The 27,230-nt window shown below is 45.2% G+C and overlaps 2 protein-coding genes across 11 annotated transcripts in view; one reads left to right on the top strand and one right to left on the bottom strand.

Annotated features, from left to right (window-relative positions):
- Positions 1-3,459, top strand: part of RAF1 (Raf-1 proto-oncogene, serine/threonine kinase) — a 71,561-nt gene extending 68,102 nt beyond the window's left edge. For all 8 annotated transcript variants that reach the window (XM_059663629.1, XM_059663628.1, XM_059663627.1 and 5 more), the window contains 4 exons: positions 1,194-1,312; positions 1,722-1,853; positions 1,990-2,124; positions 2,423-3,459. In XM_059663629.1, coding sequence (XP_059519612.1) covers positions 1,194-1,312; positions 1,722-1,853; positions 1,990-2,124; positions 2,423-2,566 — 530 coding nt within the window. In that variant the 3' untranslated portion in view covers positions 2,567-3,459. The remainder of the gene's footprint in view (positions 1-1,193; positions 1,313-1,721; positions 1,854-1,989; positions 2,125-2,422) is intronic.
- MKRN2 (makorin ring finger protein 2) lies at positions 166-27,230 on the bottom strand. Of its 3 annotated transcripts, XM_059663635.1 has the most exons (8): positions 27,075-27,230; positions 16,771-16,899; positions 15,597-15,778; positions 13,897-14,198; positions 12,469-12,683; positions 9,872-9,982; positions 4,936-5,080; positions 166-4,760 (listed from the first exon to the last, which is right to left on the bottom strand). In XM_059663635.1, the coding sequence occupies exons 1-8, from the start codon at positions 27,098-27,100 to the stop codon at positions 4,623-4,625; spliced, it is 1,248 nt and encodes a 415-aa protein (XP_059519618.1). In that variant the 5' UTR covers positions 27,101-27,230; the 3' UTR covers positions 166-4,622. The 3 variants fall into 3 exon arrangements, with proteins under 3 accessions (XP_059519618.1, XP_059519619.1, XP_059519620.1); XM_059663636.1 differs by lacking the exon at positions 4,936-5,080; XM_059663637.1 differs by lacking the exons at positions 15,597-15,778; positions 27,075-27,230.

The raw sequence follows: 27,230 nt of genomic DNA, 5'->3' as shown, positions 1-27,230 counted from the left end.
TGTCATTTCAAAGTTATCTCAGCAAAAAGTGACCTTGGAAAGATTTCCACAAGAGTGAGATACGTGTTTTGGTTATGCGTGAAATAGGTTTAGTTTTTTTATTATGCTGTTTATTACTAAATTTAACTTGGGTGGGGGGGGGGGGCTTTTTTGTCTTGTTCCCCCCCCCCCCTAGTTTGTGGATAGTGTGTATCTCGTCAGAACATAAGTGAAGCCAAATGTAAGATTTTCAGAATTACTACTTGTAATTGTATTTTAAATGTACAGAAATAGTTTCCTTAGAGGTTATTAGAATCAATTCTATCCTTTCTAAGGTTTAATGTGCTTTTGTAGAAATAATGAATTAAGGCATTTTTCACATTTACAGACATGAAATGTAGCAATTTCGCATCTCTCTCCCTCTCCCACCTTTCCTCTTGGAAAGGAGTGTAACATTACAGCTGTAGTTCTGCTTCTTGGCCATGACAGGCATGACAGTTGTGTTGAGTTTGATTATGGGACATGGCTTATTTGGGGTACATGTATGAGGCATGGAATACTTTTTAGTGGTTTTTGGGGGACCAATACATTATGCCATGAAAGCAGATACCAGACCTTAAGCTGGTGTGAATTACTGGGCAGCAGCAGATCACAGGGCAGCCTTAAACTGCCTGACTACCCAGAAATGAGGTGAGTTTGGTTCTGATTTTGAAGTCATCAGGTGCTACCTGTTCTAATGAGAAATGTCTTAGGACATTCAGTATTTATTGAGTGATTTGCTAGATCGTTATCCACGTGCCATTTGAGGGCAGAATGCTGGGAGAAACGAATGTAACAAATCAGCAGGTCATGCATAGCTCTGAGGCGCACCTGCAGTCTTAAGTCTTGCGGTTTCAGGCACCTACATGATGTGGGAAGGTCACAGGCCAGGGACCTGGCACCTAGATGTGTAAATGGGGAGAAGCAGCAGTGGCTAAACAGCCTTGTTTTGGGCTGGAGCCAAATAATTTTGCACTCCAAGCATTCTTTGCATGCCTCCTGGAAGAAGGGGCATTTCAAAAGTACTTTTTAAAGAAACCCTAGCAAATCCAGTGCAGAGCAGGCTTGGGGGCAGATGGGCGGTGGAGAGATGCTGTGCTAGTAAGAACTTTGGTAAGTTTTTCAGAATTAACTTGACCAGTGTTTTGAAACCAGAGTCCTTAACAAGCATTGAGATATATTTCTCCATGAAGGCCTGACGGTAAAAATTGGAGATTTTGGTTTGGCAACAGTGAAGTCGCGCTGGAGTGGTTCTCAGCAGGTTGAACAACCCACCGGCTCTATCCTGTGGATGGTGAGGAGGCATGGCTTCACTAGGAGGGTACAGGGAAGAAGGGGTGCCCTGCAGGTCTGTGTCTAAAACTTAAAGCGTTTCTCCACATTTCCCCAAAGTCCAGGCCACCTCATTGACACTTTCTGTATAAGACTGCCTGGGGTGAATTTGGGTTTCCTGGAAGAAGCTGGTGATGAGAACCATGCTGAAGCATAGAGCTTGGAGGAGTTAGGTGAAAGGAAGTGCTAGATCCCAGAGACTAGGATTTCTGAGCTCAAATTAGCCAGCCCCTGAGGGTGTCAGGGGGCCCCTTTAGGGAAGAGCTATAGAGGACAGAGGACAGGACTCTCATACCCAATGGAAGGTATAGTTTGGCCCCTGGGTGTGCTGGCTGGGTGCAGATGGTGAGGAATGCACTTTGTCCCTGTAGGCCCCCGAGGTGATCCGAATGCAGGATAATAACCCGTTCAGCTTCCAGTCCGACGTCTACTCCTACGGCATTGTGCTGTATGAGCTCATGACAGGGGAGCTCCCTTACTCTCACATCAACAACCGAGACCAGGTACGTGCGTTGCCAGTAAAGGGCCCAACTTGCTGTGGAAGCTCCTGGGCCTCCTGCCAGTCTGTGCAGTTGGAGAGTTGGAAGTTGCTGCTTTCAGTGTTAATCATCCATTCACTCAACTGTTTCTTTTCCTTAGATCATCTTCATGGTGGGCCGAGGGTATGCCTCCCCAGACCTTAGTAAGCTATACAAGAACTGCCCCAAAGCAATGAAGCGGCTTGTAGCTGACTGTGTGAAGAAAGTTAAGGAAGAGAGGCCTCTTTTCCCCCAGGTAAGACTCAGCTCAAAGGTGCTGGACCTGATTAAATTGAAGCAGTTTTTCGTGATGAAGTATGATGGTGGGTTGTTTTTTGAAGACATTTGTACACCGTAAGTGTCTATAGACGCAAGCTGGTGGACCTTTTTTAATTCAAAGTATCGTGGCAGTTAACTGGTTAAACAGGGACGGGCTGGTGTTCTCCACAAGATGTTACAGGTGGGGTGATAACAGCTTGCGTCTTTGGATTCCTAATTGAAAGCTGCTGCTGTGGAAACACCAAGACCCACACCATTTTGTGGCTCTGTTTCAGATCCTGTCTTCCATTGAGCTGCTCCAGCACTCTCTACCGAAAATCAACAGGAGCGCTTCTGAGCCATCCCTGCACCGGGCAGCCCACACCGAGGATATCAATGCCTGCACACTGACCACGTCCCCTAGACTGCCTGTCTTCTAGCTGACTCTGCACCTGTACTCAGGCCACCAGGGGAGAAAGGGAAGTCAGCAGGCACCATCTTTCTGCTCCCTTTCTATGGGAGCAGAGTTTGTTTTCAGAGAAGCTGCTGCTAAGGACCTTCTAGACTACTCACAGGGCCTTACTTCATGTTGCCTTCTTTTCTACCCTTTCTGGTCCTGGGAGAAGGAAGCCATTTACAATGCTGGTTTCTCCTGCTCCCTACCTGCATCCTCCATGCTCATGAGCTGAGCCTTCTCCAGATTCACCAGTGGCTGCTGATGGCAATATATGATCTGGGACCCTGGCCGTCGGCTAGACAAGTACTTTTAGGGCAAGAAAAAGCACTTGGAGGGAAAATGAAGGTAGGCAAACCAGCCATCTTGGGGGAACACGTGGATTTTGAGTATCAGCTCCTATGTGGAATGCTTATCACAGGAAGGACTTTCTTCAGAGATAGCGGTGTGGCGCCAAACAGGTAGTTTTGCACATAATGAATGCACCAAACAGCCCAGGACTGTCAAGACCATGGCCGCCTAAAGGAGTCTGCTTTGGTACTATGGAACATGAGTTTGGGGACCTTCCTTTTTCATGGAGGTCTCCAATGCATTGGGATGGTTTTCCAGAAGAGGTGCCCGGCCTACCCCTTCCAAGTCTCCGCTCTCTCAGGGAGCAGTCTTCCATCATGCTGAATTTTGTCTTCCAGGAGCTGCCCCTATGGGGTGGGGCCATTGGCCAGCCTTGTCTCTCAACAGTCATGTCATGTGTATGCAAGGAAGCCAGGAATACAGGTTTTCTTGATGATTTGGGTTTTAATTTTGTTTTTATTGCGCCTGACAAAATAGTTATCTGATGGTTCCTCAATTATGTTATTTTAATAAAATAAATTAAATGTAGGCTTACTGGCTGTTTCTTCCTTTTAGAGTAATGTTAAGCTCACAGCTTGAACTCTCCATTTGTTCATCCCTTCTGGAACAGGACTCAAGAAGCACGAAATGGCCCAGAGCCTCTGCTAGGAATGAATTTAATTCAGCCTTTGCCTGTGTTGTCACTAAAGAGTTAACTATAAAAATTATGCATAAAGCACTCTAAACTCAGTAAGAATAGACCTTTTTTTTTCTACCCACACTTTAATACATTTTACAAAATATTTGATATCTATAACTGTTTATAAAAATAGGTAAATTCAGGCTTAGAGTGAGTTTGTTCTGATTCACAAGATTATGCTCCTTCAATTTAAAATCACAACTGATGATAAAAATACATGCTTAGGACCACTGATGGGTCTGGACCAGTTTTTTTTACAGGTAAGACCGACAGGTTGGGCAGGCGGCACATAAAAAAGCACGTGTGTACCACGCCCACAGGGGAGAGCTAAGGACATGTTTTCCTGGAGACACATGTGCAAGGTTTCCTCCAATTGTGGCCACAATACTAACCAGAAATGAGGGGCTGTACTCCTGATCTATCACCTCGTACTTCCTGCTACTTCAAGAGCCCCCATTACTGACTATATAACAGTGAGACGCCTGCTCTGATCTGGGGCACTAAGGTGTGCAGTGCCCATTTTTTGTTTCTGGAAAAGCCCTGTTTAGATCAGGTTTTGACCACACACTAAAGTACTATGGAAAGTCACTATAAGGAATCATTTTTAGGGATGAAGAATCCTTTGGTAAGAAAAATCTGCGTTAGGGGCAACTGCAAGTTGATGTAGTTTCTAGGGAGCTAAAGCTCATGAAGGATAGGAGCCAAGTTTGTTTAAAAAGCAATCAATCAAAACTCAGTCTGGCTGTTTAGCTGGTCCCCCCGAGGAGCTTGAGGTGTAACTAAGATATCAGCTATCAAAGTAGTGATTCCATATACTTGTTAGGTTAGCTTTACATCCTTCACTCTTCTCATGGCTGTAATAATAGAGAATGGATGAGAGCCCAGGTTAAATACAACCCCACTCAAATCCAAGCAACACACTACCTGGGGCTGCAGTAAAGGAAGCTCTGCACACCCTACTTGGGAAAGGCTCTGCTGGCGGAGCCCAAGATGCAGGGGCAACCATCTATCTTCAGGGTTCTGACGACTCCACTCCAGACAGGTGCATGAAGAGGTCTCCAAGCTCTGTCATGTCAACATCTTCAGTGTTGGGGACATGCTGGCTTTCTCGGTTCTCGATGAAATCCCAGAGGCGCACTGAATTGAAGAACTGCAAAAATAGCCAGAAAATATGCCTGGTTACTAAAAATGACAATATGGAGGCTGAGTAGCTTATTTTTCTTTTGTCTATTTCTGGTTGCCCTAACTATTAGAGAAAAACTCAGGAGCAGTATCTGGAAATGCCCACAGTAAGTGTGCCTGACTAGAGATGGCAAAGTCCTTACCCTCACGGTGCCTTCAGAACTGAGCTGTTTCCGAGGTTTCTCAGGCTCTGCTAGCCGCCCATCAGGGTAAGCGTGGCGGTAAAGACATTTGCTTCCAAATGGGCAGGTCCCCTTGCCTTGCTCAAAGTACTTACATGCTTTTTTTCTGAAAAACAGAAGAAAAAATCCAAGATGGTGGGAGAATCTAGGGCCTACAATGCTAGGATTGGGTCAACCTCATGTTACAGGGAGGGAAGCTGAAGTTCAGAGAGGTTGGGACACTGACTTCCAAGCTGGATAATACTGGTATTCCCACTGTGACATACACCCTCAGTACAGAACTTAACCTGCATGGGTACCCCACTGCTTTGTGCCTGCAGTGCTCCAAAAAGGCCACAGGAAATACAGACTTTATTATTCATTCCTCTGGACCAACTGTTATGGGCTCCAAGGTGCTGAGGCTGGGCTACCTGCCTCAGTTTAAGTCCCCAACAGGAGATCCACCCAGGGAACTTTACTGTTCTCTGGGCCAGCAGTGACAGGAGTCACGGGTGTGTGTGTGTAAGGGAAGGGGTGAATTCTAGCAGCTGCCTAAAGTTACAGGTCTCAATCCAATTTTCCTTGGTCTCCACCCTCTAGTGTTCTTTAAAATGCACAAAATACAGGTATCAAAAGTTAATTTTTTTCCTATCTTTGCCACAGACCCCTATGTTAAAACATTGCAGACAGATCATGAGAATTCTCGTGTTTTCTGTTCTAAGCCTTGTGGCCAATCACAAGAATTCTTTAAAAAGATATTAGCTTGTAAGAACATGTAATAAATAATTTCAAAATGCAATGGGTATTTAATTTTAAAGCGTGCCTCTAACATTTATGGGAAACGTTTTTGTACTCGTTCAATAGAAGCTTATCTGGCCACTGGGTAAAGCTAGCAATAAAACTACTGGTCTGCAATGTGTTAAGAACCTCTGCTCCTGAGGAAAACCACAATCAGAGAATTCCCATTTCTTGTTGCTCAAATGGAATTCTCACAAACGATCCTAAGTTAAAGAAGAGGAAGAGCCCAATAACCCAGAGGGCTTATCGGGGGTGCTGAGGAAGGGAAGTTGCAGAATAAAGCCAAATCACCGCAGAAAGTGTGGGCTGCTGCCATGGGGCAGCCAGGGTATGTAATGGTGGCAGACAACAAAGAAAGGGGACTCTCTGACTTGGGTTTCTCAGCGGAAGACCAGTGGTGAAGGGCCCTTAGACCCTAACACCTCTTACCTCTTCACAGAGGGGAGGGAACTACCTTGCTTGCCTGGGCGCTACTCCCACCAGGCCTGATCCCAGGACAGGCGGCAGGGGAGTCGATTCAAGCAGAGGTGTGTGATGAACCAGACACCTTCCTTGGTCCCCCTGCCCCTGAGGTTCTGAGATCTTGAAATGACTGCTCAAGCAGTGTGTTCTTACCAGAGTTAGTTGGACACAGGCTTTAATAAACATCTAATTCAAAACTATTCTCTAGTTCCTATTAGCAAAATAACTGCTTTTCTTTCTCCAGCCTTTTCTGGTCACCAAGGACAAAAGCCTCCAGATCACTCTCACTCCCTTTGTCCTCAGCACTCATATTCAACTATTACTTCTGCTTACAGAGCAACTCCCCAACAGACCTGTCCTTTCAGTTCCCACACTGTTGAAGCCCTTAGGGGTGCCATCCTCTGGTGTCTGCCTGTCAGTCAATCATTTCTTCACTGGCCTCCCCTCCCACCAGGTTCCAACCTCTACCACAGAGGAGCATCTCCAAATAGTAGGTCACCTGTTTTTCCCCCCCTTAGATTTGACTCTAGTGTGTCCCCTATTATCCCTGTGGTAGGTCCTCCCAAATCCTTCTACATGCCTCTTTCAACCTCAGTGATCACTTCCACTGCTCCCCGTCCTGCACCCATGTCATTCTGTGCACCCACCCCCAACCTTCTAACACACATGGAGAGGCTTTTCAAACGTCAGGTTTCTCTGACACTCCTACCCAGGTGCATCTCTTGTGACATATGGCTTGGGCCTCTCATGAAGAACTTATCACCAGAAAACCTGTATCATAGTTGCCCTTTTGCAATTTTCCATGAAATTATATTTACTAATCTATTCCATAGCCCCCACTGGTGTTACCTTGAAGGTGCCTGGTATGTAGTGGGTACTCAGTGTTTGTGGAATGCATAAAAACACCGATATCAATGGAAACTGAGGCCAGGAAAGATCCAAACAACAATAACGAGAATTTCTGAACATTTCCAGCAGACCTCCTTCCTACCCTCTGCCTTGCCACTCCTGCCCTCTGGTGGACACATGATAACATCACATGAGGAAAAAACCAAGCCTTTAGTAATTAATGTACAACTTAAAAAGGAACCTATAGCCCTGGCCGGTTAGGCTCAGTGGACAGACCTGCGGGCCCCGAAGGATCCTGGGTTCGATTCTAGTCATGGGCACATGCCTGGCTCGATCCCCACTGGGAGGCATGCAGGAGGCAGCCAATCCATGATTCTCTCTCATTGATGTTTCTACCTCCCTCTTTCTTCCACTCTGAAATCAATAAAAACGTCAAAAAAAAAGAACCTATAGGTAACGTAGTTTTGCTTTTAGTAAGCTTCTAGACCTGGCCCTCTTGCAGATATCTAGAAACAAACATTTTTAAAAACCCTGAAAGTACTGGAGGATGAACAGCAGCAGGAGGACTCTCTAAGAGATTAGACACCAAGAAGAAGGACAAAGAGGTGAGTTATCTTTATAGAAAAAATAGCTTTTAGCCAAGAGCAGGCCACAATTGGGTGTGTCCATGAAGGGCGGCTAAAACTGCCATGGAAAAACCCAGTCCTTCTGGCCTGAAGAAACAAAAGATAACTGGAAGAAACCAGAAACAAAAAAAATTAGGTAGAGAAAATATTTAGTAACCAAACTTTCCTAAATTTGGTGAATGACAAAAACTTACAGATTCAGAGAACAACGAGCAGCATAATATGAAGAAAACGACTCCAACATAAAATATATAACTGCTTAAACCCAGGGGAAAACACTGAAAGAAATCCTAGAGAAATGATCTGAATTATCACTGACTTAGAAACTACAGGGGGCAATAAGCTCCTGAACACTGGTCTTGCCAGTAATCTTTTTGGATTTGATACCAAAAGCAAAGGCAACAAAAGCAAAAAAAATAAACAAGTGGGGTTACCTCAAACTAAAAGCTTCTGCACAGCAAAGGAAACCAACAAAATGAAAAGGCAATCTACTGAATGAGACAAAATATTTATAAATCATATCTGCTAAGGGTTATATCCAGAATATATAAAGAACAAATATAACTCAGCAGCAACAAGAACAATCCATTTAAAAATGGGCATAAAGGGGGGAAGGGGGTGAGAAGAGATGAACCTAAGAACTTACATGCATATATGCATAACCCATGGATACAGAAAATATAGTGTGGTGAAGGCCTGAGGGTGGAGGGAGGTGTATAGGAGCGGGATGGAGGGGACCAATGAGGACCAGCCAATCAGTGGTTCTCTCTTTCTAAAATTAAAAAATAAAAAGTATTGTCTGTTTTAAAAAGAGATAAGAACATCAATGATGAGAGAGAACCATTGATTGGCTGCCTCCTTCATGCCCCACACTGGGGACTGAGCCCGCAACCCAGGCATGGACCCCGACCAGGAATCGAACTGTGACCTCCTGGTTCATAGGTAGATGCTCAACCACTGAGCCATGCCGGCCAGGCTGTAATACTTTCAACAATAAAGACAAAACATTTTTGTTACTACTTAAAGTACTAGTCTAATTATGACTTTTTAAAAAATATATATATTATTTTATTGATTTTTTACATAGAGGAAGGGAGAGTGATAGAGAGTCAGAAACATCGATGAGAGAGAAACATTGATCAGCTGCCTCCTGCACACACCCTACTGGGAATGTGCCCGCAACCAAGGTACATGCCCTTGACCAGAATCAAACCTGGGACCCTTCAGTCCACAGGCTGTCTCTCTATCCACTGAGCCAAACTGGCTAGGGCTAATTATGACTTTTTAAAGAAAGATAGATTTTTGTAAGTGCTTCGCTCTTGGGGAGAGAAAAGCAATGTCCTATGTACTTTATTTTTTTATGAAGCCACTTCATTTATTAATGAAGTTAGATCAGAACATACAAGTGAAAATAAATATCTAATAAACATAGTTATATCTGACTTCATGAGAATATCATGAGTGAAATAAAGATTTTGGAGTCAACATGTAACTATGTACTTCTTTTTTGAAACTGCAACTAAAGTCATATTAACTTGGGGGGAAAAATAAAAATGGGCAGAGGAGCTAAATAGACATTTTCCCAAAGAAGACATACAAATGGCCAACAGGTCCATGAAAAGATGCTTGCACACTGCTAATCAGCAAAATACAAATCAAAATCACAGTATCACCTCACACCTGTTAGAAGAGACATCGGCCCTGGCAGGCATGGCTTAGTGGTCAGAGCATCAGCCTGCAGACTGAAGGATTGTGGGTTCGATTTCTGGTCAAGGGCCTATACCTGGGTTGCAGGTTTGTTTCCCAGCCCCAGTTGTATGCGTGTGGGAGGCAGCCAATCAATGTGTCTCTCACATCAATGTTTCACCCACCCCCACTTTACTCCCTCCCTTCAACTCTATTAAAAAAAAAAAAAAATCAATGGAAAAAAATATGCTCGGGTGATATAATCACAAATAAAAAGTCAACCTCAGCTTAAAAACAAGTCCACTGCATCATGGCTTTGCTCATCTCGGCATCTGCAAAGCCTAGCATGATGCCTGAGAGAAGGAGGAGATTCTGAGTGGCCGCAGGCTCCCAAGACCACATTCTCAGGGGGAAGGGGAGGCTCTGCAGGCGGTGGCAAAGACCAAAACAAGAACCAAGGCAGACATCAGGATCATGCCCAAACCCAAAGCACTTACCCCATTCCTTGTTTGAAAGCTTCAATCAATTCGTTCTTCTTATTCTGATCTTCTACCCAATACACACTTGGAATGACAAACTCTGATATCACCCGGCATTCTGGACAAGATCTGAAATAAGAATCAGTTTAGTATGGAACCGATTAGGTTACAAATCCCGTGCACACTACACTCTAACCCCTTCCTCAAATGCATGACCATTCCAGATGTTTCCTAACCAACATATTTACTATTAAAAACATGTTTTTCTCAACAATGAAAAGACCAATTTTAAAGTGGGCAAAGGATTTGAGTAAGCATTTTGGAGAAATGCTGAGAAAGCAGAGAAAAAGATGCACAATATCCTTAGTTATCAGGAAAATGTAAATCAAAGCCACAATAAAATTACTTCACACCTACTAGAATAGCTAAAATCAGAAATAAAGACAGTAACAAGTATTAATGAGTATGTGGAGAAACTGGAATTCTCATACATTGCTGGTGGAATGTAAAATGGGTCAGCCACTTTGGAAAATAGTCTGGCAGTTTCTGAAAATGTTAAATATAGTTACCATATGACCCAACTACTTTACTTCTAGGTATCTACCCAAGAAAAATGAAAACATGTATCCATAAAAAAACTTGTATACAAATATTCATAGCAGCACCACTCACAATAACCAGAAGATGGAAACAACCCAATGCCCATCAACTGATGAATAGATAAACAAAATGTGGATATCCATACAAAGAGATATTTGGCCATAAAAAGGAATGAAGCACTGGTACATGCTATAACATGGTTGAACTCTAAAAACGCCATGCTAAGTGTAAGAGTTAGCCAGATACAAAAAGGCCAAATAGTAGAAGACCCCATTTATTTGAAATGTCTAGGATAGTTCCACAAGACAGAAAGTAAAGTAGTGGTTGCCAGGGCCTGGGAGTAGGGAGGGGATGGGCAATGACTACAAATAGAGGTTTCTTTTTGAGATGGTAAAATATTCTAAAAATAGATTGTAGTAATTAATGGTTGTACAAACTCTGTGAATATACTATAAACACTAAGTTGTATACTTTTGTCTCAATAAAGCTATTATTTTACCACACAAATGTGTGTAAATTTAGGCAAGTTATTTGAGCTCATACCTGTTTGCTCATCTGTAAAATGAGGAATATTGTAGGGTCTCTGAGAGAAGTATAAGTTAGTGTGTGAAGAATTTTTAAAACAGTCCACAGCATGCAGTGACTTCTCAATGAGTTAGCTCTCCCCCGCACCTTGTCCCACTGTAGAATTTAAGAATCCTGTGTTGTTATATATCAACTAGAGGCCCAGTGCACAAAAATTTGTATACTGGGGGGGCAGGGGCGGGGGTCCCTCAGCCTGGCCTATGCCCTCTTGCAGTGTGGGTCCCCTCGGAGGATGTCCACCCCAGTGGGGACCCTCACCCCATGGAGGTTTGGCCAGCCTGGGGAGGGGCTGATGGCTGTTTTCAGGCTGTCCACACCCCCTTTAGGGTGGGGGGGTCCCCACTGGGGTGCCTGCTGGGTGAGGGGCTGAGGGTCGTTTTCAGGCTGGCCAAGCACCCTGGCGACGTAAACTCCCAGCCTCTCCTTTTTCTTTTATTTTTTTTTTATTCTGGGATTTATTTACCTTCTATAATTGTAACTTTGTTGCCTTTAGCGGAGGCCTGCGGAAAGCTTGGCTTCCTCCATCGCCAGGCGCAACCCATTCCTGCTTGCTCCAGCTCTGTGGCCACGGCTGGCTGAAAGCAGGTATCTGGGATTTGTTTACCTTCTATAATTGAAACTTTGTTGCTTTCAGTGGAGCTCAGAGCTGGCTCCTGCTCGCTCTAGCTCCATGGCCACCGCTGGCTGAAAGCAGGTATCTGGGGTTTATTTACCTTCTATAATTGAAACTTTGTTGCTTTGAGTGGAGCTCAGAGCTGGGCCACGGCAGGCAGGGAACCTTGGCTTCCTCCATCACTGGAGCAAGCAAGCCTCCTGCTCACTCCAGCTCCATGGCTGCCAGCTGCCATCTTGGTTGGGTTAATTTGCATATATTCGCTCTGACTGACTGGTGGGCGTGGCTTAAGGCATAGCAAAAGTACGGTCAACTTGCATGTTTGTCTTTTATTAGTATAGGATTATATCTCAATACTGGCTTCATGGAGCACATCACGTTTGTCAGACATGTTTTACATACATTATTCCATTTAATCATCAAATAACCCTATTCTACAGACGGCAAAAAGGCAATTGGGGGGAAAAAAAAGGCAATGGGCCTAAGGGCAGCCCCCTGTAACTGTTAGTGCTGAGCTCAAACAAGCATTGCCATTAACCTCACACAGATGATCCCTGCTGCGTGTCCCTCCAATGCCCTGAAGCTTGGTGGGGATTGTTACCACATATCAAAGGAAAAGGCACGTGGGCTCAGGAAGGGTAGTGATGTGCCCAAGTTCACACACCTGGGGCCAGCACTCACAATTTATCCTCTGCATTGAAACGCCTTTGGAAGACACAGGAGGGGTTAAGAGTGGATGAAAGAAGATTCCAGATCAAACCCCCCCTCACCCCCCCCCCCCCTCATTTCTACAGCTAGGACTCATTACTGTACTTACTTAATGATTGGGTTCTCGAACTGCTTGGCACACCTCCACTGTCGGATGCAGGACAAGCAGTACGTGTGATTGCAGTTGGAGAGAATCCCAAATCTCCTCTCAGAGGCAGATGCCTTCTCGAGGATCACTTCCATGCAGATACTGCACATTTTGTCCTGACTTGCCTGGAAGGCGAAGGCCTTTTCCATCTCGTGTTCAAATGTTGACATGCAGATCTGAAGTACAGAGAGAGGAGGGAAACCTTAGGTTCTGGGCTGCTGAGTAGCAGGGAGAGCCAGGGGGCAGCTGCCAGCCACACCGCCACAATTGAGACCAGGAAGGAACACAGACTGGCTGTTTTATGCAGGGTACAGCAATCCCTGGATTCAGGATACAGCACTCTCTCAGAACACAAAAAGGACTTCAAGCCATCACTGGACCAGCCCCTTGCTTTCCTAGCATGATATGGTCATTTCCAATTTAGAGCTGAGGCCATGGATGTCCCAAAGTTAGAGCAGCAGTGTGGGGTCACAGAGTTCACAAGAACAGGACCCTGGTCTCCTTGCCCCTCTGAACCAGCCTTCCCCACACCAACACCAGAAATGCCAAATAATCCTTAACTTGAAATATCAGGCTGGCAGTACAGAGTCAGAGGTAAGCAGCACCACTTCTCAAGAGAATAAATTACTTAATGAATTCATTTATTCAGTAAGCAGGTGACTTACAGTACTGTGTATCAGGCATTACAGTCTGAAAAGAGTACAAAGACCGAGGCTCTGCCCTTCGGTGCTCACAGTGGACACAGATGTGAGATAAATCAACGTGCACAGCACAAAGACCTCAGCACACCTGGGTGAAGCTCTAATTCTGCACTCATTTGAACACCTCTGGGAAGACAATGGAGAGTGGCGGACACAATCTCCACATACAGGGAGCTCCTACTCAGGGGTTCTATACCACAGCTGTGGGCTCCTCCCCTTCTCTCTCACCCATCTTCAGAGCCCTGAGCCAAGCACAGGGCCCACTGTAAGGCAGTTCCTCCTACACTGGCACCTAATGACCCTTCCAACACTTGGCTCCTCAAATTCTATGATTTGGGCTCCTCAAATTTTTCAGAATTCAGCATGGCTAGATTATAGCCACAATGCTATGTAAACCTAGGGAGGAAGGGTGTGTATGTGTTATGTGTGTGACAGACACACACTAGGCTCCTGAGGCTAGATTTATTTTTCTGAACTTTGCATAGCTTTATGCTTCTGAGGTTTCTCCTTTTCCCTTTATTCTAAATAATCAAGAATTGTCAAATGACAATAGAAAAAGGACTTGTAAATATGCCAGGTACAAAATACAGGTATTATTGGCAGTCAGATGCTTGCAGATATACCAACAATTTTGTCACATAGTGCATTTCAAATTTCTTAAAATGAGCTCATAGTCTTGTAACTTTACCTTCTCATGAGCTTTCCTTTGCTCTGGGTCGAAGGGATGCAGGACTTGCAGCCGACAGATTTCACACATTTCTCCATGCAGGTAGACACAAGCATCCCCAAAGCGGCACTCCCCGGCGGCTGCATAGGGGCATAGCTGCTCCTCGCTGCTGTAGGAGCTGCTGGCTTCTAAGTAATCAAGGCCACTCCTTATTGCATCAAGGTAGGAATTCGGCTTCATCTCTGGGCTACTCTGGGCATCACTGCCTCCTGGATTACTCACCACACTTGGGCAAGCCTTTTCTTCATCCATGCCAGAGAGATCTTAATACAAAACACACAGCACATACATAAATGAAAACGGGCCCAGCCATTCTGGTAAGCAGCTAGTCAAAACCTAACAGATTAAGCAACTCTGACCTTGGGAATTCCACTCTTGGAACATATAGGAAAAAACAGGCCAAGAGGGAAAAAACAAAAGCAGCAGCATAAAATGTTCATAGTGACATTAACTTAAAAGCATAGTTAGCAACACAGGGAAACAGACCATGATATATTTATACAAAAGAACACTAAAGTTGCTATTTTTTTAAAATATATTTTATTGATTTTTTACAGAGAGGAAGGGAGAGAGATAGTTAGAAACATTGATGAGAGAGAAACATCGGGGGGATGTGCCCGTAAACCCAGGTACATGCCCTTGACCGGAATCGAACCTGGGACCTTTCAGTCCGCAGGCCGACGCTCTATCCACTGAGTCAAACCGGTTTCGGCTAAAGTTGCTATTTAAAAATAGCAAGTATAGAAATGTCAACATTTGGACCAGTTAATATGAAAATATATGTATCAGTGTGTGTGTGTGTGTGTGTGTGTGTGTCAAAAACAAATTTAGAATGTGGTCAACAGAATACAGTGTTTTCCGTTATACCAGTCAAGTTATGTATCATTTTAAAGTGAATTAGAAGTAATGAAAACCTGGAGTGAGTCTTAGGGTCCTGGGGTCAATGTGAAATTTGTCCTATGGCCTCCCCTTCTCACACCTGGAGCCCTTCCCTTCCCATTACACACACTCTTGCCTTTTTAGAGGGGACATATTTAACTGGATCACTTATTTGTTTGCTTAGGATGGAATCTGCCTATCTTAAAATCACACAATTCCAAGATCTAGAAATCCCTTCACCAGATGAGGACCAGCCAACAAAAACAACTTTTATGATTTTTAGCTTTCTTCCTGCCCAAATCCTGTTCCAGGGTACAGACCACTCCCCAAACCCCAACATACTATTCTTATTACTAAAAGTGCAACCGAAAATGGCAAACACTGGCTCAGCATAAAAACTAAGACTATGTACTGACCTAGAGGTAAAATAGTGATGCATGCTCTTTATCAAAACATGTAGCTTTGAAATGAACAGTTTGGTGCTCCTCAGAACTGGGCCACAACCCTATGCAGACGGTAGTTACAAGCTGACAAAAAAGTCACTGTTTATATTTTGCCAAACTTAGGGCCCAGCCCAGCCTTGGGCACAAGGCCAAATGCACCATCCGAATATTCTGCAGCCAAATGAAGCCCATTCTCAGGACAGATCTGGTGACTGCATTCAGACAGGTTGGAGGGGTATTAGGTTAGCAACCCTCTTGTCAAAAGACCAGAAAGGAATATGAAAAAGAAGACAAGACTGCTTTTCAAAAAGAGACAACAAAAGGATTCTGCTCACTCACTTCGGTCTCTAAGTACCAGTGTTCTTTTCTCACGTTTCCCAGGCTCATGTAAGTTAGTTTTCACAATAGGTGCAGTGAGGTCGGAAGGAGGGTGAGGACTGTGGAAGCCCGGGGAGGGCACACTGTGGGGCATGGAACCCACAGCACCACCAGCTGCAGCAGAGGGCCTTGTGTGATCATATCTAAACAAAACACACAGCAGATGCATTACGGACACACTACAAGCACATGTCTCCCACACTGCCCAGACGTAGAATGTCCTCCCTTCTGCTCCATTTGCAGGGGTGGAGAATGAAACAATCTCTCCCCATATTTTAACTGATAAAAGGATTATCAATTTAAAAAACTGCCTGGCAGTTCAGTGAGTAGAAAGTTCTCTTGTGTCTTTGTAGGACATGAGTGGGGCAGACATATTGCCTCAGACCATAAAAAGAAACCCTGAAAATTCCAGACAGATGTTGAACTGAAATTTCCAATCCAGTGTTCTTTTGGGCAGGAGTCCCCACAATGTTAACAATGGCCAGTGTAACATCTGGAGACCAGCCTTCCTGCCTGTCTCTCTGGGGCACCACTGGCAGGGGTAGGGCAAGATGGGCCAACTTCCATTATCACACAGGCAGCCAGAAGAAGGACTCACTGGAGCTTTGCAACCCGGGAAAAAACAGAGCAGTTCTTCATTAGGAAAGGACAGGAACAGGTTTTTGGAGTATTTCCTCGTTTAAAAGTTACAAAGTTGCCTACATATGTCAGTGGTAAAAAGAAGACTCTATGTAATTGTTCATAGCAAAAAACTGGAAGCCATTTAAATTTCTAATGGAGTCACAGTTAATAAAATGGTCTGTTAACATTATGTAACAGTATAAAATAGCATAGAAAAATGCTTATGACATGTTAAGTAGGGGGGAAAAGCAAGATATAAAATTTTATATATACCATCAGTGCAATTTTGTAACTAGAGACTTATAAAAATAAGGCCTGAAAAGTGATTCTGAAAAAATTAATTTTGAGGTACTGAAATTGAGGTTTCAAAACTATTTGCCATACTTTTTGCAATGTTGTCATATTACTTTTAAATTTAAAATTTCCCCTCAAGATCCATGTTCCAAATGAAGGATCCGAATCCCAGATAATATTTAACTCAGTAGAACAATTGGGGCAGTGGCGGGGTTCTTGCCTGCAGCGAGTTCCATAGGCACAGTAGCCCTTCTGATAGTACTTGCAGATGGTGGATGGCTTGCTGTTTGCCAAGTCATGTGAGAACAGGCACTGGTTTCCTTCCCGACACACACCATGCATAAAATACCTGAAGAGACATAAACTTTTAGAAGCATACTTTGCAGTATAAAATCACCATATTTTATAACCTAGCATACAAATATCTATTGTGCACATATTATGTTATCAAGACTATATTTGGCACCGGAGATAAATTTCCTTGTTCCTAAGATAGTGATTTTTAGATGTACCACAAATAATTCAAGGAAGAAAAATGACCCCATAATTTTCTTTCCTTTTTTTAATATATATATTTTTTTAGCCCTGACCGGTTTGGCTCAGTGGATAGAGCGTCGGCCTGTGGACTCAGGGGTCCCAGGTTCGATTCCGGTCAGGGGCATGTACCTTGGTTGCCTGCGCATTCCCGGTGGGGAGTGTCAGGAGGCAGCTGGCTGATGTTTCTAACTCTCTGTCCCTCTCCCTTCCTCTCTGTAAGAAATCAATAAAATATATTAAAAAAAATATATATATATATATATATATTTTTTTTATTTCAGAGAGGAAGGAAGAGGGAGAGATAGAAACATTAATGATGAGAGAGAATCATTGACTGGCTGCTTCCTGCAAGTCCCCCACTGGGGATTGAGCCCACAATCTGGGCGTGTCCTTGACGGGAATCGAACCTGGGATCTTTCAGTTTGCAGGCCGATGCTCTATCCACTGAGCCAAACTGGCTAGGGCTGTAATTTTCTATTTTAAGATATATCCTCTTGAAAAGGCAAAAGTCAGGAGAAACCAAGACGGCGGCATAGGTAAACACTGGAAATTGCTGCCTCCCACAACTTCTTCAAAAATACAACGAAAAGACAAAACGGACATCATCCAGAACTACAGGAAGGCTGGCTGAGTGGAAATTCTACAACTAGAAGGAAAGAAAAAAGCACACTAAGACTCAGAGGAGCTGCAGAAGTAAATTGCAGAGGTACAGAGGCTCGAGCAAGCGCGGAAAGGGGCTGGACCTGAGGACGAAAGTGTCTTTTTGAATCGGGAGGGAGTCACAAGCTCCAGACTGCTCTGAACTCAGTTCCGGGAAGTCTCTGGGGACCCAGGACTCATACGGGGAGAAACTGGACTGTCTGGCAGCGGGCAGAAATCGGAACTTGAGGGCAGAAATCGGAACTTGAGGGCGGCTTTCTCTCAGAGGTGCTTGCAGCAATTACTGGGACACTGCGACACGGGGCCCCTTAGGGCAGGGCTGAGGATCAGCCATAGCTGCTTGCTCCACCCTGTTGATTCTCTGAGACCCCCGCCCCACCCAGGCTGCAGCAGAGGATTTTGCATATGAATGCCCTGGCCCTTTGCAATCTGAAAAATACCTAACAAATTGCAGCTGGGCCAGACAGACCCAGAACTTCCAAGAGAAGGCCCAAGGCCCCACAGCAGCTTGCATTGCTTCACAGCTGGGCCTCATCTGGGCACCTCCAAACACACCCAAAAAAGGGGGAATCTGCAGATCTCTTCATAGCTCCTGCTGGGTAGCCTCAGGCAGAGGCTAAATTAGCAACTCCTTAGAACCAAGAGCCAGTGTACCCAGTGGTAAGAGTGGGACCATTAGATTACAACTCCTCAGATCCATAAGGGACACACTCAGGGGGCAGACTCAGTGAGCACCAAAGCCCCACTGAAGCAAGTCTTGCCCCAGAAGGGTGTCTTCAGCACAGAAGTTCTCCCACTGTAGATACAGCTGATTCTCACAGCCAATTGGCCTGGAGGTCAATTCCTCCCAGTGATACCTACAACAATCAAGGCTTAACTACAACAAGACTGTGCAAAAAGCCCACAAAGGGGTGCACCAAGAGTGTCCACCTCAGGTAATTGGGGAGGCTGAGCCACTGGGCCCTATAGGACACCTAGCACACAAAGCCACTCTACCAACACAGGGAAGCATAAAAAATGCGGAGACAAATAAACAGATCACAAATTACAGAAATGGAGGAAAGCAAACTACTGGATATAGAGTTCAAAACCACGGTTATAAGGTTTTTCAAGAATTTTCTGGAAACTGCCAATAAATTTAGTGAGACCCTGGAGGATATGAAAAAAGACCAACTAGAAATTAAGCATACACTGACTGAAATAAAGAATAATATACAGAGATCCAACAGCAGACAAGAGGATCCCAAGAATCAAGTCAAAGACTTGAAATACGAAGAAACAAAAAATACCCAACCGGAAAGACAAAAAGAAAAAAGAATCCAAAAATATCAAGATAGTGTAAGGAGCCTCTGGGACAACTTCAAGCATACCAACATCTGAATTATAGGGGTGCCAGAAAAAGAGAGAGGGCAAGATATTGAAAACCTATTTGAAGAAATAATGACAGAAAACTTCCCCTACCTGGTGAAAGAAATAGACTTACAAGTCCAGGAAGCGCAGAGAACCCCAAACAAAAGGAATCCAAAGAGGACCACACCAAGACACATCATAATTAAAATGCAAAGAGCAAAAGACAAAGAGAGACTCTTAAAAGCAGCAAGAGAAAGAAACCCAGTTACCTACAAGGGAGTACCCATACTACTGTCAGTTGATTTCTCAACAGAAACTATGCAGGGCAGAAGGGAGTGGCAAGAAATATTCAAAGTGATGAATAGCAAGAACCTACAACCAAGATTACTTTATCCAGCAAAGCTATCATTCAGAATAGAAGGTCAGATAAAGAGCTTCACGGATAAGAAAAAGCTAAAGGAGTTCATCACCACCAAACCAGCATTATATGAAATGCTGAAAGGTATTCTTTAAGAAGAGGAAGAAGAAAAAGGAACTCTTACCATTTGCCACAGCATGGATGGAACTGGAGAGCGGATAAATACCACATGATCTCACTCATTTGTGGAATACAATGAACAACATAAACTGATGAACAAGGACTGATCCAGAGACGGAGAGGCATTGATTGGACTGTCAGGCCTTGGAGGGAAGGTAGGGGAGGGTGGGGGTAAGGGGGAAAGATCAACCAAAGGACTTATATGCAAGCATATAGGCCTAACCAATGGACACGGACAACGGGGAGGTGAGGGCATGAGCGGGGGGGGGGGGGGGGGGGGACGACATGGGGATAAGGACACATATGTAATATCTTAATCAATAAAAAATATATATTAAAAAAAGAAAATACTAGAACAATTATATGTGAACAAATTGGACAACCTGAAAGAATTGCATAAATTCCTAGAAATACACAATCATCCAAGACTAGATCAGGAAGAAACAGAAAATCTGAACAGACCAATAGCTATCAACAAACTCAAATCAATGATCAAAAAACTCCCAACAAACAAAAATCCTGGACCACATGACTTCACAGATGAACTTTACCAAACTGTCCAAGAATCATTAATATCTATCCTTCTTAACCTATTCCAAAATATTGAAGAGAAGGCTCCCATATGTATTTTACAAGGCCAGTATTACTCTGATATCAAAACTAGACAGACACTAAAAAAAGAGAGAAAATTATAGATCAATAGATCCCCAATGAGTAATAAATATAAAAAGCCTCAACAAAATATAAAACAAATTCAGCAATACATTAAAAAGATCATACACCATGATTAAGTAGGATTTATTCCTGGATGCAAAATTAGTTCAATATCTGCAAGTCAATGTGATACAGCATATAAATAAAATCATTGATCATGTTGATATAGAAAAAGCATTTGACAAAATCAAATATACATTTATGAAAAAAAAAATCTCAGCCAAGTGGAAATAAAAGGAACATTCTTCCAATTATTATAAAGGCCATATATGACAAACCCATAGCTAACATCATACTCAATGAAAAGCTGAAAGGAGCAAGACAAGGATGTCCATTTTTACCACTCTTATTGACCACTAGATGCCCGTTGCAGGAAGATTCCTGCAGGAATAGGGTTTCCTGAGAACGGAGCGAAGCAGAGAAGGTAGCGAAGCCCACCTAGGCGGGCTTCACTCCCTTCTTCGCTGCCTCACTCCCTCCCTTCGCTGCTTAGCCCTAGATTCCCTCCCTTCTCTGCCACTTTGCTCCCTCGCCAGGATACGGATCCAGGCCTGGGTCCCACAGGCAGCCTCGTGCGCTGCCGGCCCTGCCTCGCCGGGTCAGAGATCGGCCCGGGTCACTGCCAGCCCCGCCTGCAGTATGCAAATTAGCGGCCATCTTTGTTGGCGGTTAATTTGCATATCACGGTTAGCCAATGGGAGGCATAGTGAAGGTATGGTCAATTACCATGTTTGTTGATTATTAGATAGGATAGCCACAGAAATCGGACAAAAACAAAACAAATAAATAAAAGGCACCCAAATCAGAAAGAAAGTAGTAAAACTATTATTATTTGCGAACTTGAGGCCTGGTACATGAAATCCGTGCACTGGGGGGGGGGGAGGGTCCCCTCAGCCCTGCCTGTGCCCTCTTGCAGTCAGGAGCCCTCGGGGGATGTCTGACTGATGGCTTAGGCCCATCCTTAGTGCTGCCACAGAGCTTGGCTTGTGGCTGAGCAGTGCTCCCCATGGGAGTGCACTGACTACCAGGGGATAGCTCCTGTGTTGAGCAGTATCGGGCCGAAACATCCCCTGAAGGGTCCCAGATTGCAAGAGGGCGCAGGCCAGGCCAAGGAACCCCACCGGTGCACAATCAGGGCCAGGGAGGGATACATAAGGTTGGCCAGTGGGGGAGGGACCGCGGGAGGGCTCCAGGGTGTGTCCGGCCCGTCTCGCTCAGTCCTGATCAGCCAGACCCCAGCAGCAAGCTAACCTACCAGTCGGAGCGTCAGCCCCCTGGTGGTCAGTGCATGTCATAGCAAGCGGTTGAGCAGCTTTAGCATACCATTAGCATATTATGCTTTGATTGGTTGAATGGATGACCAGATACTTAGCATTTTAGGCTTTTATTATATAGGATAGCCAAGATATGGGAGCAACCTAAGTGCCCATCAGTGGGCGAATGAATAAAGAAGACTGGTACATATATATAATGGAATATTACACAGCTATAAAAAAAGAAATCTGCAACAACTTAGATGAATGTAGAGAGTATTATGCTAAGTGAAATAAGCCAGACAGAGAACAACAAATTCCATATAATTTCATATATGGAACATAAAAAATAAACAAATAAAACTCATGGATACAGAAAAAAAATTGATGGTCCCCAGATTGAAGGGGTTGGGGGGATGAGTAAAACAGATGAAGGGATTAAGAGTTACAAAAAAGCAATTATAAAAATATTCATAGGGATGTTAAAGTACAGTGTAGGGAATATAGTCGAGGCCCGGTGCACAAAATTCTCAGCCCAGCCTGCACCCTCTCCAATCTGGGGCTATCTGATTGACATCCCTCTCACAATTCAGGACTACTGGCTTCTAACCACTCACCTGCCTGCCTGATTGCTCCTAACCACTCTGCCTGATTGATGCCTAACTGCTCCCCTGCAGGCCTGATCATCCCCAACTGCCCTCCCCTGCCAGCCTGATCACCTCCAACTGCCCTCCCCTGCTGGCCTGATCGCCCCCAATTGCCCTCCCCTGCCGGCCCAATCACCCTCAACTGCCTTCGGCTGAGGGGACTGGGGGACTCCAGCTGGATGAGGCGGGGACTGAGGGGGCTGGGCACCACCATCTATGTGAGGATGTGACAGTCAATTAGCATATTCCCTTTTTATCGACTGTGGGTGCCATCATCTTGTGAGGGTATGATCATCAATTAGCATATTCCCTCTTTATTAGATAATACTGTAATAACTATATGTGGTGTCAGATGGGTACTAGACTTACCAGGTGGATCACTCTGTAAGTTACATAAATATCTAATCGCTATGGTGTACCCCTGAAACTAATATAATATTGTAAATTAACTGTTAATTGAAAGATAAAAAAATTTAAAAAGAAACTTAACAGGAGCTTTATTTAAAAACGCTTATACCAAAGAGATCTTGTTATTCACAATACTGACTTTAAGTGTGCAGAAAAGAGTTAACAGAGCAGGTCTGAGCCTGCTATCCTTAGAGAGGCATGCTTAAAAGGCTGACCCCTGCCTAGAATCTGGAATGAGGCTGGTAAACAGTTCTCTGCAGTGATATAAAATTTCCCTAAGTGATAAGACTGTTCACTGTGTCTTAACTGTACAATGTGGTTTATGCTGAACATCTACTTTCCTTCTGGGAGTCTAGAATTTTGGTAGATGATAAATAGAGGGTGATTAGTTTGGACAATGAATCCCTAATGGGTTTCCCAGGGTAATATGTTGCAGCATTTTTATTGCTGGGGAAAAAGTATGCTGTGTGACCTGTCATGGAAGAGAGAGGAGGTAGGAAGTGTGCACATGGGTTCCTCCAGATGCTGCCTGTGTCTTTTCCCCTTGTGATCCGGCTGTGATTCCTTACTACATCACTGTAATAGTCTTAACCCTGAGTACAACTATATGCTGAGTATTGTGGGTCTTTCTAGCCTACCTCCAGATGTAGGGGTTGTCTTGAAAATCCTGGACACACAAGTGTATTACACTTCTAAATAGTTTGCTAATTCTTTCTGAAAAAAATGCTGTTCAAAATCAAGACTGAAATACTATTTCAAGATCTTTGATCTTTGGAGGTATAAAAGTTAAAAAAAAATTAGTGTCAAGAGCCAAGTCTCAATCACAAAGAATTATCAGGATTAGTAAACTCAAATAATGGAAGAGAACAGGCTCAAAGTGGCTATCCAAACAGTTGCACAAAAGCGAGGTCTAAAAAAATACTTCATTAATGGTTTCTTTTGGATAAACTAGACAAAGTTTCTTTTGGATAAACTAGATAAAGTTTCTTTGTTTCTTGAAAACAAAGAAACAAACAAACAAACAAAAAACAGGGTAGGAGATGGCCAGAAGTCCTCTACCAGATACTATTTGTTAACCAGGCATGTAAGAGGAAAGATTTTTTGCATTGGTTGTACAAGGATGCCTTTTATAATTCTACCACCACATCCCATCCTATCCTATCTACACTAATAAAAGAGAAACATGGTAATTGGCGTACGACCGCTACCCTTTTCATTGGCTAATCAGCAAGATATGCAAATTAACTGTCAGCCAAGATGGCCGGCAGGCAGCCAGGCAGCTTGAAACTAACATGAGTCTTGGTTGCCTCAGTGACAGAGGAAACCAACGTTAGCCGCCTGCAGGCATCTGAGCGGGCAGTTTAAGAAACATTGTAACAAATACCGGGCAGTTTAAGAAACATTGTAACAAATACCGCCGGACTTCAGCCAGCAGATTGGCAACATTGTAAGCAAAGGCCAGAAACCTACTTTCAGCCGGAGGCCTAAGAGCTGGAGCCAAGCCTCAAGGTAAAGCTGGCCCAGAATAAAAGAAAAAAAGAAAAAAAGGAGCGGTTGAGAACTTCAGTCACCCCCAGCCTGAAAACAGCCCTCAGCCCCTCACCCAGACTGGCCAGGCACCCCAGTGGGGACCCCCACCCTGAAGGGTGTGTGACCAGCTGCAAACAGCCATCATCCCCTCACCAGGCTGGCCAGGCACCCCAGTGGGGACCCCCACCCTGATCAGGACACCCTTCAGGGCAAACCAGCCAGCCCCCACCTGTGCACCAGGCCTCTACCCTATATAGTAAAAGGGTAATATGCCTCCCAGCACCGGGATCAGTGGAGCCGCGAGGCCTCCCGGCACCGGGATCAGCGTGATAGGGGGCATCACCCAAACCCCCTGATCGGCCCTGCTCTGTGTGTGACAGGGTGCGGCACCCCAACCCCCCCATCCCCCCACGGGCCCTGCTCTGTGTGTGATGGGGTAGAGCCATAACCTCCCCATCGGCCCTGCCCTGAGTGTGAGAGTGGTGGCGCCCCAACCCCCTGATCGGCCCTGCTCCATGGGTGATAGAGGGCGGTGCCCCAACTCCCCTATAGGCCCTACTCTGTGCGTGACAGGGGGGAGCTCCCCAACCCCCTGATGGGCCCTGCTGTGTGTGTGACAGGGGGGAGCTCCTCAACCCCCTGATGGGCCCTGCTCTGTGCATGACAGGGGGTGGCGCCCCAACCTCCCCATCGACCCTGCCTTGAGTGCGACAGGGGGCGGTGCCCCAACCCCCCAATCGGCCCTACCCTGAGCGTGACTGAGGGTGGCATCGCAACCTCCCAATCCGCCCATGTTAGGGCATTCATATGCAAAATCCTCTGCTGCAGCCTGGGTGGGGCAGGGTTTCAGGGAATCAACAGGACGGAGCAAGCAGCTATGGCTGATCCTCAGCCCTGCCCTAAGGGGCCCCGTGTCGCAGTGTCCCAGTAATTGCTGCAAGCACCTCTGAGAGAAAGCCGCCCTCAAGTTCCGATTTCTGCCCGCTGCCAGACAGTCCAGTTTCTCCCCGTATGAGTCCTGGGTCCCCAGAGACTTCCCGGAACTGAGTTCAGAGCAGTCTGGAGCTTGTGACTCCCTCCCGATTCAAAAAGACACTTTCGTTCTCAGGTCCAGCCCGGTATCCGTAAAATTAGATACTGCCCAGAGTTGAGATTTGATTATAAAACATTGTATAACTGTGCACTTTTTTGTGAACCCATCTTAAAAGCAGTAGCCAGAATCTGCTATAGTCCACAATGACTAAGAAATTGCTCCAACAGGGATGTAAAAATATAAAGAGTCACATTAAAGAGAGCTGGGGCTGCCAGCCCACAGGAAGGCCTTGCACGCCTGATGCCTCAAGCCTTTGTAATGTTAAAACAGGGCAAAATAACCTTTACTGGGCCTAAAGCAACATTGTGCCCCAAAGAACCCTTCGCAAGGAAAACAAGAAAGCAGCTATGACTAAGGACTTAACATTAAAAACACTATCTAGAATTAGCATCACAATGTTGGCTTACCTGCATCAACAGAATGCCTTCCTTCTATAGATGTCATGGTTCCCCTTCACCTTCTCCTAAATACCCGTTTTCTTTGTTTCCTAACTAAAACACTATGCAGGTTTCCGCCTGAATCAGTGATTCCAGAAGAGCCATTCTTTTTTTTTGAAATCTCAAATAAATGTGTATTGCCGCTCACTCTGAAAAGGCCTTTTAATTTGAGGTTCACTGGGGAAACTTTATACAAATAAAAATAAACACACACGTCTTCACAGAAGACTTTCTAGTACAAATAACCTAGTGCAAATCTCTGACAACTGCTCAACATAAATCAGCTGGGCCTTGGTTACACTGACTGAACAGCTAATTATACACTAATGCTAAAAAGAAAATGTTTTCGGTCACTTCTCAATTAGTCACACTGGAGAAGAGAAATAACAATGTAAATGATAAATAAACAGTTTATTACATAATCAAACTAACATTCTTTTCAGCAATGCTTCCCAAACAGGTTTAATTGAAAACAGTTTATTAAAATAAAATGTGGACTTTCCAAGAATCAGTTCAGCAAGAGTAGGACCCCAATCCCGGTAACGCACAAGCCGATCAAGAAATCACGGTGTTACACAACCACACTCTCTCTCTGTCACCCGGTCCTGGCTTTTCTACAGCCATTCATCCATGGCCGCTGTACTTCCCCGCGTAAACGGGTCGTCTCCGAAGACTGAGTAGCACTTACCCTCTCTCAGTCTGGTTCCTGCACTGCAAAATGGAAATTCTATTTGCCTAGCAGCGTTATTGTGAAGCCTAAAGACAATGAATACGAAGGACTTGGCAATTTGGGGAGCAACGAAACTTTCCAAAAATCCTGCCTACGGTTGCTATCTTTGCGAACAACAGTGCTTGCTTGCTTCTTTTCTGCAAGTTTAGGTCGGGGGTCTTCGAATTCGCAGAGAACCAAGGCCGCTTTCGGGCCTCGGCTCCTCCTCGGAGGCCCTCATCGTCGATTAACAACCCCCTCCTGTTGGTAACGGCCCTTCCGCGCACCCTCACTCCAACCCGCGTCTCCTCGTCCGGCTCGACTCTGGCTCCAGAGCCCTCCTCCCGGGCCCCGCACCCGCAGGGCCTGGCTCGCACGTCCTTCCAGCCACAGGGGCCACGCTTCCGACCAGCACAGCCCCGCGCTGGCCTCGCCCTGGGGCTCGGTCACGAAACACGGCCACACACCGCCGGGTCCCCGTCTCGGGCCCAAAACGCCGGGCGGTGAACACCTGAGCAACCTTCCACGAATCCGCTCCAGCCTCAGTTTCCCCGGCGGCAGCACCAGCGCGCACTCGTCTCCCAGGGCCCCGGGGGAGAGGCCCCAGACGGCCCGGAACTCCGGGACCCCGCAGAGCCGCAAACTAACCTGCAGGTGACCTGTTTGGTGCTCATGGTGGTCGAGACAGAGGGCCGTGGTCGTGTTGCCGCCTCTCAGTCTGGCCGCCGCCGTCGCTGCCTCGGCCCTGCCCCTCCCGCGCAGCCGCGTCACGACGGCGCTCGCCGCCCCCTCCTCCCGTGTGCA

Source organism: Myotis daubentonii, chromosome 14 (assembly GCF_963259705.1).
Source record: "Myotis daubentonii chromosome 14, mMyoDau2.1, whole genome shotgun sequence".
NCBI classification, from domain to species: Eukaryota; Metazoa; Chordata; class Mammalia; order Chiroptera; family Vespertilionidae; genus Myotis; species Myotis daubentonii.
This window is presented reverse-complemented; position numbering and strand designations above follow the sequence as displayed.